The 21,831-nt window shown below is 36.4% G+C and overlaps 4 protein-coding genes, 1 non-coding gene and 1 pseudogene across 7 annotated transcripts; 4 read left to right on the top strand and 2 right to left on the bottom strand.

Moving 5' to 3' along the window:
* The first annotated feature begins 334 nt into the window (after positions 1-334).
* LOC140825577 (probable pectate lyase 4) lies at positions 335-3,534 on the top strand. The gene is made up of 5 exons (XM_073187432.1): positions 335-645; positions 1,741-2,092; positions 2,172-2,382; positions 2,494-2,562; positions 2,979-3,534. Exons 1-5 carry the CDS (start codon positions 372-374, stop codon positions 3,210-3,212), a joined length of 1,140 nt encoding a protein of 379 aa, XP_073043533.1. The 5' UTR covers positions 335-371; the 3' UTR covers positions 3,213-3,534.
* Positions 3,535-4,966: 1,432 nt separating this feature from the next.
* LOC140828059 (exocyst complex component EXO70H1-like) lies at positions 4,967-6,978 on the bottom strand. The gene has a single exon (XM_073191027.1). It carries the CDS (start codon positions 6,835-6,837, stop codon positions 4,984-4,986), a length of 1,854 nt encoding a protein of 617 aa, XP_073047128.1. The 5' UTR covers positions 6,838-6,978; the 3' UTR covers positions 4,967-4,983.
* Positions 6,979-10,579: 3,601 nt separating this feature from the next.
* On the top strand, positions 10,580-10,653 carry TRNAR-UCG (transfer RNA arginine (anticodon UCG)). Its single transcript has one exon. It is a non-coding gene; the product is annotated as a tRNA-Arg (tRNA).
* A 261-nt stretch (positions 10,654-10,914) lies between these two features.
* Positions 10,915-14,062, top strand: LOC140825574 (UDP-glucuronic acid decarboxylase 1-like; annotated as a pseudogene).
* A 2,046-nt stretch (positions 14,063-16,108) lies between these two features.
* On the top strand, positions 16,109-18,609 carry LOC140825576 (protein SODIUM POTASSIUM ROOT DEFECTIVE 3-like). Of its 3 annotated transcripts, none has more exons than XR_012116702.1 (4): positions 16,109-16,881; positions 17,028-17,103; positions 17,691-18,313; positions 18,417-18,609. XR_012116702.1 is itself a non-coding variant. In XM_073187431.1 (3 exons), the coding sequence occupies exons 1-3, from the start codon at positions 16,324-16,326 to the stop codon at positions 17,885-17,887; spliced, it is 831 nt and encodes a 276-aa protein (XP_073043532.1). In that variant the 5' UTR covers positions 16,109-16,323; the 3' UTR covers positions 17,888-18,609. The 3 variants fall into 3 exon arrangements, 1 of the variants encoding a protein (XP_073043532.1); XR_012116701.1 differs by having other exon boundaries at positions 18,403-18,609; XM_073187431.1 differs by having other exon boundaries at positions 17,691-18,609.
* A 188-nt stretch (positions 18,610-18,797) lies between these two features.
* Positions 18,798-20,154, bottom strand: LOC140825575 (protein SLOW GREEN 1, chloroplastic-like). The gene has a single exon (XM_073187430.1). It carries the CDS (start codon positions 20,063-20,065, stop codon positions 18,968-18,970), a length of 1,098 nt encoding a protein of 365 aa, XP_073043531.1. The 5' UTR covers positions 20,066-20,154; the 3' UTR covers positions 18,798-18,967.
* Positions 20,155-21,831: the final 1,677 nt, after the last annotated feature.

Below are 21,831 nucleotides of genomic sequence, written 5' to 3'. Positions count from 1 at the left end.
ACCCGACTATACACAATAGTTGGGGTTTCATCAACAAAATCATAAGTGCATCAACTAACAAGAAGTTGCTAATTATGTTGAGTTGTTGGGCTTAATTGGTCCAACGATCAGAACGTGGAAGATTCGAAAATTTACCAGATTATGCTAGAAATGTCATATGACATCCCCACAAAAGTGAAGAACTAACTCAAATTACTAAATAATCATATTTGAAATCTATGGAAGTAATATTAATATACAATTTCCTGGGTGAGGTGGCCATTTGCAGAAGAAACAGAGTGTCCTCCACCATTAATTAATTTATTTAATAAAACACTTTATTTTTTGTTTTTAAAGGCACCATCATAAATTAATCACAATTAATCGTTCAAATGGGAAATCGCCATGGCCGTTTCTCGAATCACAGGCACCGACAAAACCCAAACCCTACGATTCCCCCTTATCAATTTGGCCCCACGTCGCAATTTGGAAATTTAGCTCCAAAACACTCGACTCCGATCACTGCGAATTCAAACATGGGTTTTTGTTTACCGTACGGCCACGTGGACTCCAGCTTGCGGGCTCTTGCTGGCCAAGCTGAGGGCTTTGGCCGATTCGCCGTCGGTGGTCTGAACGGCGCTGTTTATCGTGTCATCACTCTCGCAGGTGAGAAGATATCAAAGGTTGGAATTTTGTTGGGGAGGGATTTATTGAACATATTTTTTGGCACTTCTGAAATCGAATGGTTGGTTAGGAAAAATTTGTTTTTAAAAATTAACAAAAAAATTGTAAATTGAATTGTTGATTTAAAATGTTTGATGAATTGCAAAGATCTTTAAACTTCTCCTAAAGTAGCATCCTTCGAGCTAACTACTAAAGGATTTGAGGCATAAAGGTTTTGACAAAAAAATCAATTTACTATATGGCATATTCTCGAGAACAACTTAACCACTGAAACTTGCAAGTTGAGATATTTGAATTACTCTGTCAGCATCTGTCATTTTTTTTGTTGTATGAAGGCTGGATCATGTGGTGCTTTCTCTCGTTCTTTTTGTTATTTTGCTTTCAGTTTTCAGTTGCATTTTCACTAGTCCTTGTTGGACAAATTGTATTCCAATTTATGATAACGGCTAATTGATAGTATGATATTGATTTGCTGAAGGTAGTATGATGACATGATATTATCAGAATACTGAAAGTAAGGAGAGGTTGTCTGACACCAAGCGACGTGAAAATTTAAGGATTCGTCTAAAAATGATTGGTAATAGTAAGTGTCATTGTGTTTCTAAAAGAATTTTGGTTTGGGGAAATGTAGTGTTTCAACATATGTGTTTACACAATTGCTGGTACCGTACTCAAATGTTTATATAGCCTTAATGGGGAAATTATATCAATTATCAGCAACCTCTGTAAAAATTCGAAAATACAAAAAAAAAAAAACCCTGTATAAAATTAATTACATTTAAAACCCCATGTTTTTTAAAATATGCATAAAACTGCTTACAAAGAAGGGTAAATGTGCTCGAGTTTTTTAACACATGAGTTAAATGTGCTTGATTTTTAAACATTATAGGATATATTACATATCAATATTTTTTAGAGGGTTTTAGGGCCTGGTGCAATTAACCCAGCCTTAATGCATAAATATGAATTGTCATTTTTATCTCCTAAAATAAATGCTAATTTGTTGAGCTGGTTTCTTGACTTCACATCTTTTTTTAATGATTTTGTTGTTTCTTAACCTATTCTATGTATTTTTAGATGATGGGCCGGGTTCCCTTCGCGATGGATGTCGTAAAAAAGAGCCTTTGTGGATCATATTTGAAGTTTCAGGCACCATCAAGCTCTCATCTTATTTAAATGTGTCATCTTATAAGACCGTCGATGGGCGTGGTCAAAGCGTTAAACTGACTGGGAAAGGTTTGCGGTTAAAGGAGTGTGAACATGTGATTATTTGCAACCTTTTATTCGAAGGAGGAAGGGGACATGATGTAGATGGAATTCAAATTAAACCCAATTCAAAGCATATTTGGATAGATCGTTGCAGCCTCAAGGATTACGATGATGGGCTGATAGATATTACCCGAGAGAGCACCGATATTACCATTTCTCGGTATCTATGATTTTTTAATGAAATTTGATCGTGGTTTTTTATTGTGACATGTTCTTGACTTTTTTATTGTCTCGCTTAGATGCCATTTTGCGAATCATGATAAGACCATGCTCATTGGTGCGGATCCTTCTCATGTTAACGATAGATGTATTCGGGTCACAATTCACCATTGTTTCTTTGATGGGACTCGACAGCGGCATCCTCGTGTTAGATTTGGGAAAGTACATCTGTACAATAACTATACTAGAAATTGGGGAATATATGCTGTTTGCTCCAGTGTTGAATCACAGGTGTTTTGATTTTTTTCATGGATTTCTTAGTTTGCTTGAATATCTTTCTAAATATTTACATTGTTGTGCGTTATTTATTTGCTGATCGTTTTTTTGGGGAGCAACGTAAAGATATACTCTCAGTGCAACATATATGAAGCTGGACAAAAGAAGGTGGCCTTTAAATATTACACTGAAAAGGTAAATGTACTATTTATCTTAGTTCATATAACTTTGCATTAACCCACACATTACCAAGAGTCCCAAGGCCTTGGAATCTAGATGTGGGGAAGAGGTGAATTAAACGTGAAGAAAGAGAGGTTTTTTCATTCATTATGTTATTTCTTTAAGAACTTTGTTTCTGGCATTGCTAGGGGGGGAGCAAGAGCTCGTGTACAAGCTAATACTCTGGGATTTACATTTTTTATTTAATGTATAAACTTACATTTCGGTATTCACAATTATATTTGATCTTGATCTCTTTTGTCGTTAAATTAGGGTTGTAACAATTTGGAATCGGTTATGTTTCATTTATGATAAGTTATTTGTCTAGTCTGTGGTTTAAGCTACTCTTCATGTTCTGTATATTAATGGAAGTTTTCTGATTTGCTCCATAGGCAGCTGACAAGGTACAGGAATGTACAGGCTGCATAAAATCGGAAGGTGATTTTTTTGTTCCCGGTACTCAACCAGGCTTGGTGCCTCTCCCAAGTGAGAGGAGCGTATTCCATCCTAGCGAATTTTACGAGACATGGACCGTAGAAGCTCCTACTGCTGATCTGAAACATTTTCTCCAACACTCTTCAGGATGGCGAAATGTCCCCCGACCTGCCGACTTGGCGTCTTCATAAGATTATAACTCTTATATACTTGTGGCTCACCGTATGTTGCAGGCCCTAGTTTTGAATCGTTGGGCTGGTTGTTGATAACGGCAGAATTTTATATTTCCCGCCTTGGAGCAACTCTCACTATACTGTTGTGTTGTCATAAACACGTAGTTCACACTTTACATACATCAATAAATGGAATTCGGAACATGACGATTTGAAATGGTATATGGATTTAGACATTTATTCGTGTGAACGAATAGCGAAGTGGTGTTATGTAGCTTTTATGATAATCGGTTGAAAATTTGGAGGAAAAATGTGAGTCGGTGGATGCTATAATTTTAAATAGTTGGCCTCTTGTCACGGATCTATATATGTGAGACGAGTCAATTTGATTTATAACTACATTACAAAGTAATATCTTTTATTTAAAAATTAATATTTTTAATTCAAATTAACATATATTAATAAAAATATTTTTGGATAAAAATTAATATTTTTCAATTAAATCACTTATAATTCACAAATTTTTCATAATATAATTAGAAAAAAATAATGTTTTGGATATAAAAAATATTTTTTAATATATATGATATGATTGAATGTATCAGAAAATTGATCAGTGATACGATTTCATATGAATTTATATGAATTTTAAATTGACAAAAACTTGTGTGAGACGATCTCGCGAGACGTATTTGTGAGACGGATTTCTTATTTGGGTCACCCATGAAAAAGTATTACTTTTTATTGTGAATATGAGTAGGGTTGACCCATCTCACATGAGATCCACTCTTTTAAATTTGTAACAATATGCTGCATGGCCGAATTTTAACTAGTTGGTCTTTTATGCAACGTTATCACAGATCTATATATGTGAGATGAGTTAATTTAGTTTATAATTTTTTTAACTCAAGTTAAAGCATATATTAAACAATATATTTTTAGATGAAAAGTAATATTTTTCACTTATAATACGTGTTTATATGAGTTTTTGTGAATTTAAAATTTGCAACAATATGCTGCATGGCCGAATTGTTTGAATTAAGGGTTGCTGACATGAGTTTTTGTGAATTTAAAATTTGTGACAATATGCTGCATGGCCGAATTGTTTGAATTAAGGTTTGCTCTAATTTTATTCCTGGCCATCCATCTCGTAAAGTCAAATTTAAGTGGGGTTTTTGAAAATAAGTTGCTAAACCAGGTCGTGGGAGTTCATCTAGCTACTGGATTGATCGATTAGTCCGTATAGTCAAGAGTGCATTGACTTGCCTTTATATGAAACGTACAAGTAGGTAGAGTTGGAGTGTTTTGGTAGGTAGGGTCAAGTATCGTGGCATAATTATCTTGGTACCAATCATTCAAACATGGATGATAAGAGATTAAGGAAGGTTAAGCAGCAACTTCAAAAATTATTTTACAAACGTTTTTGTAGGTGAAGAGAAAGTGACGATAGTGGCGGAAGAAAAAGCAAGCACGGAGAGAAATAAAATGCATGCATGTATCATGGAAAGAAATGAAAGTCAGTCTCCAGAATAAATCCAAGTCTTTGAGATGTGACTTTCTCACTTCTCAGCAGTGTTCCGTCTTTTTTTAGATTTCCTAAATTATGGGGAGCCGTTAGGCCAAACGCCGGTCTCACTTTATCAATTTGTTCGTATACGCTAACTATGAGATTTTGTGACAGATGATTTTTTTATAAAGAAAAATGTTGTTATTGAAAAATCTTCACCATGGATTGGCATACAAAATTAAAAAATTGTAGAGATGAGTTTTCAACGAATCGCAGACTGCCTCACAGCGGATGAGTTAAATGACAAAGAAGTTCCTCGTTGAACAAGAACAGATCGGACAACCTATGCCGCACATCATCAGGGGTAAATCTGACTACGACCGCCGAATTCCTATCTCCATGCATGGCACGCCCGTGAGTATCGTAAAGCTCGCGATATAAGAAAAATATCTTTCTCGCGAGTGATTCCTTGATATCGTCTCGAAGCCTGGAATCCGTCACTATGCAGAGAGAGTGCTGGCTGCACACCTCGTCAAACGTCGAGTTGAATTTCTTGAATGTTTCCTTGATTTGTTCGCAGCTAGTTAGAGAGGAAGGATCCGACGGCAGGCATTCGATGACGTGGCTCCATCCCAGACGCTCGTAGCTTGACGCGTACTGCTTGACTTTGTTTTCATGCAGCGGAAGCCATTCATCCCCGAGCATGTGTCTCAGATTTGATGTGCGCACCTTCACGACGACGTATTGGAGGTTGTTCGCCAAGAATAGATAGGATAGGGATACGTCTTTGAACAACTTCGACTTGCTGTCGAGTCTGCAGAGGACGGCCAAGATGAGCCATGCGATTTTGATGGATATCGGAGGCGGCGGGTCGTCGGGATCAATGAGACCCATGTATGAATCCGGTAGTAAGTTCTGTTCCGGTGGAGGTGATTCTGGGAATATTTCGTTCAGGATGCTACGGTAATCAGCGAGTAGTGATAGATAGTTCATGGCCTCGATTGTTAGGTCGTGAATGCCGGCGCCGGCGGCCGGCGTTTTGGATGATTCCTTGTGGATCGCGTACTCGAAGTCATTTAACGCTGTTTTTACGTATTCTCTGAGGGCGGTGAGCGATGCCAGTGCCTTTGATTTGATGTTTTCCGTTGAGTCGAATGAGAAGATGGACTCAATCTCCGGCAAGTGGTTGGATATCGCGACGAACATGTCGAGTATTCGGAAAACTTTCTCCGGCAATTTCCTGTTGTTTTTCGTCACGTTTTCAGGAAATCCGAACAAAATCATGGCTCCTCCCCTCGTGACTTCGGTGAAGCACGACTCTCTGATGGAATCTGAGCTCGCAAACACGTGATCGCAGAGCGTCCTCTCCCCATCGAAGAGAGTGTTAACTGCAATTTCCAGAGCATTGAGCCAACTCTTGATCCGTATTTCCAACGCTTCCCAATTCATCTTATGAATTTGAAAAGGGTTCAACTTTTCCACTCCGAGCCTGTAAATGCCTTCATCAACGATCGATTTCCGAATAATTTTGTATACTTTCAAACACTCCTTTCCATAACCGCAAGAAATCATGCACTCTGCAATCAATCTCAAATCCGCCATGGCAACTCTAGAGGCGTCTTCAACTTCAGAAATCGACTGGTTCACGACTGTGATATCGTCGTCTTCGTAACCAGACGTGCAGGAACTCGTCGAAGCCCGTGAGGACCGGGTGGAAACCGATTCAGGATCCAGATGAGCCCGATTCATGGACAAAATCTGATAAAACTCCTTCTGCAGCCTTTTCATGGCGATCTGCATCAGATTCTGGGCGCGTACAAGTTTTTCTGGGTTGGTATTCTCCATAACGACAAGTCGCATTGCCTTCTGCAAATTGCTCACCCACTGGATCAACTCCTTCGCCTCCCGGCGATTCTCATAGAACAGCGACGTAACCGCTACTACGGTGGTAGTCTCAGGATTCCATTTCATGATAATCGGCTCGGCCATTCCTAAAGTCCGGTTCATGACTGAATCTGCGAAAGTCAAGCGAGACGGGGAGGACCCAATTGGCCGCGAGAGAGTGGGAAACTGAGAAATCGAAGCAGACGATGACGAAGAAAGGGATTCTTCCAAGGAACTGCACAGTTTTCTCATTTTCCTTCTCCGTAGAAGAATTGAGGTTAGATTTTGTGGAAATGAATGCAATTTTGTGTTTGCGTATTCTGGATTTCATCCTAGAGCAGACTAGACTATATCTGAACTGCAGTAGACAAATAGATCGTATCTCAAGGGATCGCGCTGAGGCTATAAATAGAGCGAATTGGACACACACAAAATATTTAAGTTCACATTTATATTGATTTAATATATCTTGTTTTTTACAAAAATAATAATAATAAAGAAACGTGTTTATTGTAGACTTGAAATAACCGGCACTCGTTTGGATAGACGTGAAATTTGATACATTGGAAGAAGAAACTAATAAATAACTTAAGAAAAATTCAAACATTATGTAAACCTCTCCTTTCCTTCGAAATTGAATCGAGAATTTAAATCACTTTGAAAGAAATCAAATAAAATCCTCACCGAAAAAATCATAGAAATCTTGAACCTTTTAAATTAGTAAATATTATATTTTATAACCTTGATCATGCATTTTGTTAAGTTAAGATAGTTATGATTCTAATGAGTGAATTTTTTTATATTAGAAAATTCTAACATAATAATTTTCCGTATGTCTTTGTTTTCTGGAAAAGTCCTATGATGTCCTCATTTTCGTTACTTGAAAGGAAGGGACAGTAAAACGTTCTTGGTTTGCCACGTGGATGTATACATATACAAATAATTAGTTTATCTATGCTAGTCTTGAGTAGGTCTCATATGAGACCGTCTCACGGATCTTAATCTGTGAGACGGGTCAACCCTACCCATATTCAAAATAAAAAGTAATACTCTTAGCATAAAAAGTAATACATTTTCATTGATGACCCAAATAAGAGATCCGTCTCACAAATATGACATGTGAGACCGTCTCACACAAGTTTTTGCCACTAGTCTTTGGATCAATGTCCATACAAATATAAAACATTCACACGATATAATAATAATATTGAAATAAAAAAAAACACTCCCAATTTAACATAGACTTATCCAAAATAATTACCGCGTGGAGTCACCAAAACATTTATATTACAGCCTAAGCATTGGTCCTAATTAAAATCTGGAAAATTCGGTGCTAACAGAATTGATATGAGGAAAACGCGTAAATAATTTGCAGATACGTTTTTAAATAGGCAATTGAAATGGAAAAATGCGACGCTAGAGAAAGGCATGGACCATCTAGTTTTAATTCTTCAAAATCTTTTTGAATGATTATTTGTTTAAAAAACTTATCTAAAACTATACATGCATATATTAATTCGCACGTTCTTCCATGTATTTTCTCAATTGTTTTTAGCTCAGGTTTCCTTTAACCTCCCTTTCTCATTTTTCTTTCGACTTCACATACTCCATCGCCATAATTCAACCTTCCCAAGTATTTTTAATTGTTGAAATCTCGATGGTTGCATCCTTATTGAATTTGGGTGTCCAAAATAACCACGGATTGAAATTTTTTTACGGTATTAGCGAGTTAATCTTTTGTCTTGGAATGGTAATGCGTGTTAAAATTAATGTTGCTTTCAAATTATATTCATATATTTCTATTCTTGTACCTCTGTATTTTCTTATTAATGATAATTTGTGGTTTCCAGGTTTCCGGATATACATACATATATACATATATACATACATATATATACACATATATATATACATATATACATACATATACATACATACATACATACATACATACATATATATGTGTGTGTGTGTACACAACGTATAAGTCAATATCGCTGGTTATTTTATCAAAGATCCACACCATGAATGAACTATTTTGGAAAAAAAATCATTTTATCTTGTCATAAATTCTACTATTATAAATCTGCGACTTTAATTCTAACAATAAACAATTTTATGGAGCTATTATATCGAACAATGAATGTATATACGAGAGTGCTTATAAATTTTATGAAACTATATATTATATCGAACAATGATATTATATCGAGTAATGAATGTAACTATGAGAGTGCTTATAAATTTTATATAGAAACAATTTATTTTTGTCTTCTAAAATTTTTCAAATTCCTTGCTTCAATTTCAAGCAGGCTTCAGTATCCCTACTTTCACACAAACCTACCTAATACATCGCTGTTGCATATTCGATGGAGACAAAAACTTATGTGAGATGGTCTCAAAGATCGTATTTGTGAGACGGATCTCTTAATTGGATCATCCATGAAAAAAGATCATTTTTTATGTTAAAAGTATTACTTTTTATTTTGAATATCGTTAGGGTTGACCTGTCTCACAGATTAAGATCCGTGAGACGGTGTCACTTGAGACCCACCCTTTGATGGATGAACAATAATGATATCCGAAAAACATAATATAAGCCCTCTCTTTTTTCACGGTGAAATATATTTTAATTGTAGATTCTATGTTATGTAAGAATATTAAAGTAGCAATACCTTATCGAAATATATAATTTTAATGTTGTGTCACATATTTTTTTAAATAAATAAATAAATTTTCTTGACAAAATCATACTAGAATATTTTAAGAAATTCTCGAATTAAAATGATAAAAATATATACCATGTCGATATGTAATACGTAAATTAAAATACACTTTAATTTAAAAAATCCATAAAAAAACCGAACCAGCCGTACATTGCATTTGAATACATTTAAATTTAGAGATGTTGTTTAGTGTAATTAATTGAACATTAATGACTAATTAATTAGACTTGAATACGTACGTATACGTGTGTGACACAAACGTTGCCGTACACACATATGAACACTTGATGGTACAATGAGGTCAAAATCGTCATTACAATGTTTGAATTCGCATTTACAATATAATCCAAATGTCATATTTTTCATTTGACGTTACGACATATCAAAATAAGCTAAATAACTTGTATATCATGTTCATTATTGAGAAAAGATGATAAGTGTGAATGATATTTTTTTACAATTTTTTTTCAAAAGAGATTTTTTCAACATTCTTTGATTGCGAATTGATATTTATACTCTATTTTTTTTGTTATTTGAATTTCGTTTGTGAATAAATTTGATACATATTTTACACATAAAATAAAATGTAGATGCTGTAAGATGAAATATAAATATCAACTATCTATTTAATTAACTGTTATTAATTTTTTTTATTTATACGTAAAAAAATATATTTCTCGTTGTATGATCAATTAAAACGATAAAAAAACAAGTAAATTTGTGTTATAATTTTATTTTTGTAATACGATTATTGATTCTTATTCTATTATAAGAATAAATCATATAGGATTTGTTGTAAGTTCAATTTAAACAATGATAAGTGCATTTTAATAAGATTGAGTATTGAACTCGGAATCGCTAACGTGATGGAACGATAAATTATCATCATATTCACAATTAGTATTAATTTGTTTTAAGACCAATTGTAGTTTGTACCTTTCTCCTTCAATCGCTATCTCTTCCTTCAACTTTTTTTTTTCTGTAATTGCAAATTTATTGCGATTTATTAATTTGACTATTGGTTTTCTTTGAATCTATAGTTCAATGTTACCATTTCAATCAATCTTTTTAATATTTTATCCACACAGATTCATGTTGTTTTAAGTTGTATTTTCTCTTATTTCTAGTTCGCTTCTTATGTGCGTATGTGTAATCGTATTTGTATCCCCACCATGTTCCAAAATTAACTTGAGCCATCGACTTGCAATGACACTGTCCACTAATTTTATATTTAAGTAAATTACATTAACACCATTACTTCAACAGAAGACCGCATAGCGCAGTGGATTAGCGCGTCTGACTTCGGATCAGAAGGTCGTGGGTTCGACTCCCACTGTGGTCGAATGTTTTGTGCTAATAAATGGGCTTTAAATCTTCATCTACTTTGGCCCAAAACTAAAGCTGTAATTTTGTTGTGTGAAAAGCCTATGTTTGAGTTTTCAATTTTGTTAGTTAATGATGCTTAGTTATTTGATTAATTTTACTAGTGTTATAAAAAATATTTAATCCAAATAAAATTTAATTTTATTGTTTCCTAAAAAGTAAATGTAGTTTTAAAAATTTTGGTGCTTAAACAAACAATCAATTAAATTGGAAAATATATGTGGCATCTTAAAAAGAGAGGCTTGCTATGTGCGAGTGAAAATCAAAATCAGCAATCTCAGCATAGCAAATCCTTTGGGCAATGAAGCAATTGTACAAGCAATCGAATGCTCGAAGAGATGAAGATATACCCGTTTCCGATATTCCACCATACTCTCCCAAAGCCTCGAAGCACCCTCGATCTCTCCCAAGATCCATCAATTACCTACTCAAAGAACAGCGCCTTCTGTTCATCCTAGTTGGTATCTTGATCGGATCCTGTTTCTTCATCATCCAGCCCTCTTTGTCCCGTGTCTCTACCTCCTTCTCCGCTGATCCCCGCAACCACATTTCCGACCGAAGCAGCGAATCCACGCTTGCTTCATACGATCCGAGGGAATTAGGACAGAACTATTGGCGCCCGAATGGGGTGGGGAGAGTGCCGGTGGGTATACGGGGAAGAGGAAGAGGATCGTGGTCACTGGTGGGGCGGGATTCGTGGGTAGTCATCTGGTGGATAAGTTGATTGCTAGAGGGGATGATGTGATTGTGATCGATAACTTTTTTACTGGGAGGAAGGATAATATTGTCCATTTGTTCGGGAATCCGAGGTTTGAGTTGATTAGGCATGATGTGGTTGAGCCCATTTTGCTGGAGGTAGATCAGATCTATCATTTGGCGTGCCCCGCGTCCCCGGTTCATTACAAGTATAATCCTGTCAAGACTATCATATCCTTGTTCTTTGATGTTATGGCCATTTTTCGTTATAATTGAGTGTGACAATGTGTTGATGTTTGCGGTTAAGTGCGTGTGCTGGTGAATTTGTCGTACTTTGTGTTTCTTATTGTGATTTGGCTCACTCAGTTAGGATAATTGCTCAAATGGTTGTAGATCATAATCAGAGCAAGATGGATTAGATGTGTATGTATTTCTGACTCTGTAGATATATTCTTGCATAAATTTATAAATAAATATGAGTTCTCGTACTTGCAACTATAATTATGTTTTGAAGTGTGTAAAATGTTATGAAATTTCATCTAATTGAACTGAAGCAAACAATTTTGAATTTCCTCTAATTGAATTACTTAATTGAGTGCGCGAGTGCAAGTATATTTACACTATGTGCAGAAGGTGATATAGCCTCAAGTGTCCCAGTTAAGGTAAGCTTACTCAGAAAGTTTGCTGTGTTTGTAAAATATGTATCTCTCTTTAAATTCAAGTGTGTTTTCCCCTATGGCATTTTGAGTGTTTTGATAGAATTTTGAATTGTCGTGATCCTTGACGCACGCTTACAAGACAAATGTGATGGGTACCCTGAATATGTTGGGTCTTGCAAAAAGAATTGGTGCTAGGTTTCTTCTTACGAGTACAAGTGAGGTTTACGGTGATCCTCTTGAGCATCCGCAGAAGGAGACATATTGGGGACATGTGAATCCCATAGGCTAGTGCCATCTTTCTGAATTGAATGCCGATGTGTTTGTTTATAATCATTTTACTGTTTCTTGTAAAGATTTATGACAGAATAATCTTAAAAAATCAGGTGTAAGGAGTTGTTATGATGAAGGGAAACGAACGGCTGAAACCTTAACTATGGATTATCACCGTGGTGATGGTGTTGAGGTATTTAACGTGGACTGTGCTCTGACTCGTTCATTTCTGTGGTTTGCATTCCAACCATTTGGTTGTCAGAATTGAGTATGTTTTGGATATTTACTGTGTAAGGTAGTAGTGTCAATGAAATAACTTTTGTGTGTCAACTTATACTATATCATGAACGATGATCGAGTAGTTGATTTGACTATAAACATTGTGAATTGTGTTTCCCAGTTTTGAACTAACTTAGTAGGCGAAGAACTAATTTACACTGTTTGCTTTCACCTGGCCAGCTGAGCAGAGCAATTTTCCGGTGTTTTTGAAATTCCTCCTTATGAAACTAACTGACCTCTATTGCATTTGAGTAGATAATTGATTACTATGAATTTGTCTATAATTGTGATGAGAGCATTTTAGCCACCATGAGCATCATTGGAAGAAAACTTGATAAAAACATGCTGTGGCATTGAGTCCCTAGTCGTAGTTCTTATAGTATACCGACAGCAGTGATATCATTGTTTTTCCGTGACCGTGTAAGGGTATTCAAGATTTCATTGTCTAATTACCATTTTCACTCATACAGGTGCGCATTGCCCGCATTTTTAATACATACGGGCCTCGTATGTGTCTAGATGATGGGCGTGTTGTCAGCAATTTTGTTTCACAGGTTTGCCTTCCATGCTATTTTTTATAATTCAACAACGGTGCATCAATTTACTTTTTGAGCATTCATGTTCTTATGACTGTAGCTGAACCATGCAGGCCATACGGAAGCAACCAATGACAGTGTATGGTAATGGGAAACAAACCCGAAGCTTCCAGTATGTATCCGACTTGGTATGTCATCTTTTCATGTTTACGTGTGTAATTAACACTAAGCACTGTGACTAAGTTTGGTTTGATGAAGTGGAAAGCTGGAATTCTTGGGAGTGTTTTTTTACCTTAATTGCATCATCAATGCTCTGTCCTACATCCTAGGAGAGTCTGTCTTAAGAGCAGTGTCCCCATAAAATGAGTTCCATCTGACTGAAATTGAACTGAATTTTTAATGCGAAGCCCATGAAATAGAAATTTATTTGTGAATGAAATACCACGTTTGTTCAAACTTGGCTCGTTTTAAGAATATACAATAAAAAATAATGTTTATGAGGGCACTATATGCACTTTCGGGATGTCAGGTTGATGGATTGGTGGCTTTGATGGAAAGCGAGCATTTGGGGCCATTCAACCTTGGTAATCCAGGAGAATTCACAATGTTAGAGCTTGCTGAGGTTTGGTCCTCATAATTAGTTTTATCTACGTATCTTAAGTTTATGTCATATAACATGCCTTATGTATGTTGGTTCCTTTTGGACATATGACAGGTTGTGAAAGAAACCATTGATCCTAGTGCGACCATTGAATTTAGACCAAACACTGCTGACGACCCTCATAAGAGAAAACCAGACATCACTAAAGCAAAGGAACTTCTGAACTGGGAGCCGAAGATTTCCTTGCGAGAAGGGTTGCCTCGAATGGTCATGGATTTTCGAAATCGCATCCTGAATGAAGATGAAGGAAAAGGAAACTAATGAGAACACGACTGTATTAGTATACTTCAATCGAGACCATGTTGTGTATATTGTTTGTTTTATCATACATATCATTATTTTTCATTTTTTCGGTACGCGGAAGTGCCAGCAATAGGTTTCCTTGTATCTGGATACTAGTGGTTTTCAGCATTGAGAATCTTCGTAATTGGACTAGTCCTCGACAAGAATACGGGCAAGTGCATCTGTATGTTGTGATGTAAATGACTTTTGGTATCAACTGAATACTTAGAACTGAAAAAAGAAGGATCCAATTTCGAGTAAATATTTACATGGAGTTACCTGCTTGAGATTTTACAAGATATCAAGTCTAGTATTGTTATTTAATCCCCCCTTGTGTTTTACAGTTTGAAGATCCTAGTAAGTTTCAGTTTCATAGTAAATTTTGCTATAATGAAAAGACCAATGTATACTGGCGCTTCACCCAATCTGGTTTGTCTGGAAGCAGACAAAGAAATCATACAAGGATGTGCGAAAGTGAACTGTGAAATGGTGTGTTTCTTGGATTTATATAGTGAATTTATGGAGGGTCACATGATTTTGTTCAGATTCAATGCGTTTCCCCTACACTTGGGGGGGACCCAATTAATAAATTTTGTTACAGAATTTGGTGACTGCTTAGATAAAAATGGGTACTTCCAGTTTTACTGGAATAAACTTGAAATTTCACTAACAGCATGAAACACAGTTAATTTCATTGATTACTCGTTCCAATAAATAAGTTTGTTTGTCATTTCACACAGATTTAAAAAACCATTGAAACTGTAAAGTTTACGAACAAATTTTTATTTTATCATTATTTAATTCATAATCTAATTTTAACGAGCACAAAAGGCATCAGATTCCATTGATTTTCGAACCAAAACCAAACTATTGAGAGGTATACAAAGTTGCTACGTCTCTCATTTATCCATTCAGCATAAAAAGAAATAATCCCACGTTTTTCTACTCAATAAACATATATTTATTTCTATGATTCTTATTCTACATAGTTGTCCCATTTTCCCTAAGTAGGAAATGGGATCTAATTTTTGGATTGATTTCAATTTACCTCATTCCGGTTTATTTCATCCAATCCATATGACCATTGTCCTCATGACAGGATGGATAACCAAGATTTGCTCATACATATATAGAACCCACTTTTTTTTTGAAATTGTCGAGTCGCATATTTATAATCCGATAGATATTCTTCGTACAACATATTTAAGACTGTCCAAAACTTCTTGGTTTGATGACATGACTTTTTCACATTTTGAGTAAATGTTCTTGGCATATTATACTTGCTGCTTAAGAAGAAAAGTTGAATCTCAGTCATCAAATTTTAGAGCAACGAACAATGTGAGCAGATACAAAAAACAAAAAAAAAAAACCAAAAAACTCCTCAGGTGTGAGACAACCAACGTGAAAATAGGCAAGAATCAAAACAATGGCAAAGTGGAGCTAAACTAAAATTTCAAACACACCCCTGAATTTAAATATATTTGAAGAAACACCCCTCTGGAAGGCTTTACAAATTATGTGGAGTGAACGAGGCAGAAAATAGATAATTTACCTCTGAAAATTCCATTTAAAACTCGTCAGACATGTCGTCCTTGCCAACTGTTCAAATTATAGATATAAAAAAATTTATTAAAGAAGATGCCGCCAAGTATTTCAGGGAATCCAATCCACGAGTGTCACCCATATTAATTTTTACCACCTTAAAATTTACGCACTCCCATGCTAATCTACCCTCTTGTTTTTCGACAAAAAAAAAGGTTCACTTTTTTCTCACTATACATACATACATACATACACGAGTAATTGCGTGGCATATCAAGTCATTTACATCATGTACAGATTTGTTAATAATGTTACAAATTCGACAGGTCGAAAGATTTGTTCAACATGCTGAGTCATTTTACAACATGTGATCGAACTTGGGTTTCTTTTCATTACACCGCAAAGAGAGTATGACCCCTGCCGAGGTCTTTATTTAGATAAACCTTGCCAAAAAAATATATATATATGTTCAAAATTGAACAAAAAACAAGTTGTTGGATAACAAAACTTGTAGTATTTCTTGAGGTACAAAATTTGACGGATAGGAAATAACAAAGTTGTGCTAGTTTTCATCTCTCTTCTTCCTAAACCTTGGAACCTAAACAACTCAACACTCTCACACCAATAATCTCATCTTCGAAGAATCCCAAACTTTCTTTCTCTCAGCCCCACAGAACTGATTTCTTAAACCAATATATCCCAAGATGAAGAAAATGGATATATTCTGCACATCACAAGTTTCGACGGCCATTTGCCTCAGCATGGAACAACAACAACCATGGATATCGCCTTCTCCGTCTTCGTCTCTTCTACTTGGTCGAGCCCTCGACCGACACAATCCCATTATTGGTGACTCAAGAAGAATCCCGAAATCACTCCCTCCTTGCAACATTTCTCAGCCGCCTGTCGCCCCCAGGCCAATCAAGAATCAAGTTAAGAAAAATAATACAAAAAAACCTCCAAAGGAAAACGACGATCGAGCCGAGATCTCAAATGGTCTCACTACAAAAGGAATTGATGAAAAAGTTTCAAATGATCATGATAGTGGGAATGATAACACTAAAGCTGCTGTTCTTGCGAGGAAGAGCTGGAACTGTACCAGGCCAGGTGGTTTTATCAGCCCTCCCGGTTCTACTAGGTATTTGTTGAGTGATAAGGCTGTTCCTAGTGCTGATCCCGAACCAGGATCTAAGCAGTTTCCAGCTGAAATTCCCAAGTCTGAAGCGCTGAAAACAGAGGACCCATCTTCATCTCCAGAGCAGGTTTCTTTTATGTATACACTTCATGTTTTTGCTATAAGTGCTTATCTTGATTCTTGTTCATCTTATGTCATGGCTGGCAGACTCTTGAGCAGTTTGTTGGGCTGCCATTGATTTTTCTTAAATATGCTATTTTTATGGAGTTGCAGGTGGTTGTTCTGAGAGTGTCACTGCATTGCAAAGGATGCGAGAAAAAAATGAGAAAACATATATCTAGAATGGAAGGTATGGGATTCATATGGTTGATGCAAGTTCTCTTTTTACCCCCTTTGATCCATTTCTTTATGAGCAAATGTGTTACGGTTCAACTGTGACATTATTTAGTTGTCTGTATAGGCCCAATTAGTAAGTGTCGTGACTAGCCCATTATAAATTGTAGTCTTTGAAGAAACTCAAGTTATGATTAACGGAAGCAAAGTGGATGGAGTGATGTTCTCCATTTTCTCTTATTCTTCTTCTGATCTTCCTTCCAGATTATGCTGTCATTGGTGTTGATCTCTCAAGAGTTCACAGTTTTTTCTACTTAGAAAGCTAGTATTTCAGATACAAGCTCTCTTTACGAACCCTAAACCCAAACAATTTTTTCTGCACCGAACCATTGTTGTAGCAATAATTCTGGAACTGAAATCTTCTCTCTCAACTCAAACACCATGTCAGTTTAGTTGCTCGTCCACACGCATAGGTGAAGGGATGGGAGGTTGTTTTTTGATTGAAAGTTTATAAATTTGCAACAACCATTTGATACGTGCGATTTCCCTCAGAACTTACTTGAAGAATTCGATTATATCTTTGTAACTAGCTAAATCTTGCAGGAGTCACATCTTTCGACATAGATTTTCTAGCAAAGAAGGTGACTGTAGTAGGGAACGTTACACCATTAAGCGTCCTATCCAGCATATCTAAGGTGAAGAATGCCCAACTCTGGTCTCCTGCCATACCATCTTCAATCCCGCAAGTCAGTTTGAGTTACTCAGAATTCAAGAGAGGGTATGGAGTAGCTGGTGAATAAATCAGAAGCTTGGCGAATGACTTTGAGAGTTTAGGGATGTTACCTTGAAATTTAGATTGATGTATATTCGATATCATGTTATTGTTTGTTGATGAATTAAGAAGTGAGGAAACTGGATTCTTCACTGTAGTCTGACACGTTCGTATCGATCCAATATTTAAACTTCTTCGTTTGCAATGATATTTTGTGCTCGATCAAAACTTAATTCACCGTATTGAATAGCTAGAGTGTTTCTTCCAAAAAACAAAGGATCATGTTCCCAAAATATGTTGGAATCCAACAGATAACATTAACAGCCACTCGTTAGTTATTATGGATTAGCACGACTAATGGTGCTCCTACTTCTCCGGCACCAAAACAAAACACGCAAGGATGGCTAACTGTTTTCTACATTTCCTACATCCTCTATCGACAACTTGAAATGAGGTCGCTTCTGGAAACTTAATTTTTAAAGATAATTACTTCTATAATTATATCAACATATATATCGACTTCTATCTTTTTTGACCGTGCAGCAACTACCTTTCAGATGTACTACCAACTGGGTAAACGTGCAGAAGAACACAGAACACAGACAAGCTCAAGCAGAAAAGTCTTTTGTGAGAAGTGAACATGAGACCCAAGCTTCTCAAGTTCAACCAATTCAGTAACCCCTCTTAAGAGCATCGTCTAATATTTCCCCTTGTTCATAGTAGTTACATTTTGATGATAAATTCAAAGATTGCCGCGAATTAGCCATGACTAAACTCCCAAATTATTCATCTCATTCTACTTTAAATCTCATATCAACACGCTGAAGAAAGGGTTCTTCAAATTCATAAGTATAATTTGTAATGGCTAGCGAGCAACATGTAATCGATGACTTTATTTTCAGAACTATTCATAGGAATACTACTGCTCATAATAACTATTAAACCACCCTCGGTCAATTATAGCATATTTCCCGACATCATTTCATAAAATCTTTAGCATTACCACTGATCATTGCCTTAATATATAGAGATAACTAACATGAAACCGAATAAAAAGAAACACAAACACAACCCAAACCAGTGTAAATAAATATAAAACCTATGTCACTCAACTCTTAGCCGTAGCTCTTTCATTCTCCAACTTCTGGGCAAAAACTTTGGTGGCAATCATATTATCATCGAAATAACTTGCATACGGGTGACCTTTTGGAACCAATCTCCGATACTTCTCGAAGCTCTTCTCTGCTTCACTGTTCTTCCTCAGAAGAGTATAGATTATGCCCTGACACAAATAAGGCCTAAAATCCCTAGGCTCCTCCTTTACCAATTCTTGATAAGTTTTCAATGCGATTTCATATCGCCCCTCAAGAACTCGAATTTGTGCAAGCAAAAGCTTAAAGTCTCTCATGTCAGTCTTTTTATTCTCCTTTTTACACAGATTCATTGCGTCCTCGACCTTTTTTTCAATGGTTTCCAACCCTTCACTCGAATCGTCCTGCGAGGCCACAGTTACTAGACCATGATACGCTTCCACGCTAAAAGGATCCTTCTTCAGAAGCTCAGTGAACCCATTTTTCGCCGATTCTGTGTCCCCATTATATGCATACAAATGGGCTTTCAACATTGGCCATTCTTTCTCGTCGGGATCAAGATCGATTAACTTATCAAGAATTTCAACAGCCTCGGGGATCTTTTTGCTCTTTATCTTGATTTCCATCAATTCTTTGAGACCATCAATATCATACGGGTTTGAGATCAAATGTTCTTCAATTGATCTCTCTCTTTCTTCATCAGCAACTGCATCTTTCGTCGAGGATTCGACGGTGGAAGGGGGGAAAACCGGAGCAGAAATTGCGGGTTTCAATACGAAATGGAATTGGGAAATGAAGAGAGCTGCGGCAGTGACTGTAGCGATGAGAGTGGCTTTGAGTGGGGCCAAAATTGAATTTAACGGAATCCCGGGGGTTTTCCGAGGGGTAGTTTGAAAGTTCAAGAAGGGCTCAGGGTTATCGGGTTTTGTACATTTCGAGTGTTGGAAAGCGGCTTTGATAGGGGCGTGAAATAAGCGAGGAAGAGGAGGAGGGGGGGTTCCGAAGGAGAGGGAGTAGCAAGGCACGGTGAAAGATGAAGGGCGTAGATAAGTGGAGGTGATGTGCGGTTGGTTACGGCGGGTGGCTTTAGCGGCAGTGAGATTCAGAGTGGCCATTGTTAGGGTATGGAGCTCTAAACCCTGTTGATGGAGCAGGGTGACGACTCTAGTTATCTCCAATTTTAACTCAATTTGCTTTTCAGTAAAGAGAAAAGCGCTGTTTACAGTTCGAAAAAACCGGAGAAGCGCTGTTACTAATTTCTAGTGGGGTCATTCCAAAATTTGATACTAACGTTTTCTTTTAAAACAAAACCTCCTATAGAAACGCTTTCATCGAGCAATCCTGTCTTAGGAAAATGAAATTTCAAGCTACTCTCATGCAAATGTCTCAACTATGCACTCAGGGATGAACATTTAATAATATATACGTCAAGTCCGATGAAAGATCAATAAGAGTGAATTTTAATAATATAAATCAAGTCAATGTACCTCACATATATTGATAAATGTTCACTTTTATATGCGCACTAAGAACAGTGTTCTAAAAATAGCATCTCAATTTTCCTTATAAAGATAGATAAACGAGTCAGAATCGGATTCAGCCAGAGCTTAGCTTTGCGAACTCACAGAACGTACAATTGGCACACAAACTCAAGTTGAATCGACTTCAAATCACCCTTGATGTTATCATACTAATTTGGTTAGAATGTGAGCCACTGATGTTTTAGGCTCCCACTTTGCATGCTCAAGAAAAAACCCAAACACATGTAAATCTCATCCACACAGTGATGTCTCTTGTCTCTTGTCTCCTGTAGGCTGTAACAAAAACATGAATATTGCTTCTAATATCCACCCAAATGCTTCCAAACTCCAAAAAAAAAAAGGATACTTGATAAATTCAAGTGTTGGCCGTTTCCTACCAAACTTCCAAAAAAGGCCAAAAAGTGATCGTGTGACTGTGTTATCAGAAAAAAACGTAAAAGAAGGCAATTCTTACAAAAAGCACAAGAAATCAGTGATGTCCCAGACAGCAAAGTGGAGGTAATTAAAAGATTGCATAGTAAAAACAAGGCTTCCATACAACGATTATTGTGAAGCACCTTCAAAATTTGGAAATGATAACTTGGAGTGCAAATGATGGTAAAGATGGAATATTAAATAAGTTTTTTTTTTAAAGAATAAAAATTTAGATTTTCCTGAGGTTTGCACCGTTTTGATTATAAATTGCAACACCCCGAACAGAGCGGGACGCCTACCGTATCACCACCACTGTCCGATGAGAGCTTTCCCCAACCCAATTTCGATTCCCATGTCTTTACTTTCCTTCATCCCGTGGATTTTTGTCTCTCTTCGAAACTCCCTTCGACCGTGGTTCGCTGGTATGCTGCATCTTTATCTTCGTCAAGTTGCAGTTTTTTTGTTGGTTCTTGCTATGGAATTTAGCTGCTATTCTTCATCTTTAATGTACTTTTATGCATTCTTTTCTTTTCTTAATCATTAGCCAGACAAGAAAATTGAGAATAAGGAAGTTGTAGTAGATGAGTTTATTCGGGCCATGAAGACTTTTGACGCTATCAGAGGTTCCATGCAAGTGAGATTATTTTTATTTAATAGTGATGATGAAAATCGATGTCTTTTATCTAACTCTTATCACGTCTTCGCGTGCTTTGATAGATAGTTGCTTTTAGTTTTTCAAAATGTTCTCGGTCGTGACTCAATGTCAGGCCGATTATATCGACTAATGGAGAGAATCTCTGGAAAATCGAACAATTTCACAATATTGACTTGATGTTGAACCATGCAAATAAAACTGAGAGTTCAAATTTTTTGTCTTAAGAACAAAAAATTGTGGATAACATACTCTTTTAAAAGGACATCCTTTC

Source organism: Primulina eburnea, chromosome 3 (genome assembly GCF_022965805.1).
Source record: "Primulina eburnea isolate SZY01 chromosome 3, ASM2296580v1, whole genome shotgun sequence".
Lineage (NCBI taxonomy): Eukaryota > Viridiplantae > Streptophyta > Magnoliopsida > Lamiales > Gesneriaceae > Primulina > Primulina eburnea.
This window is presented reverse-complemented; position numbering and strand designations above follow the sequence as displayed.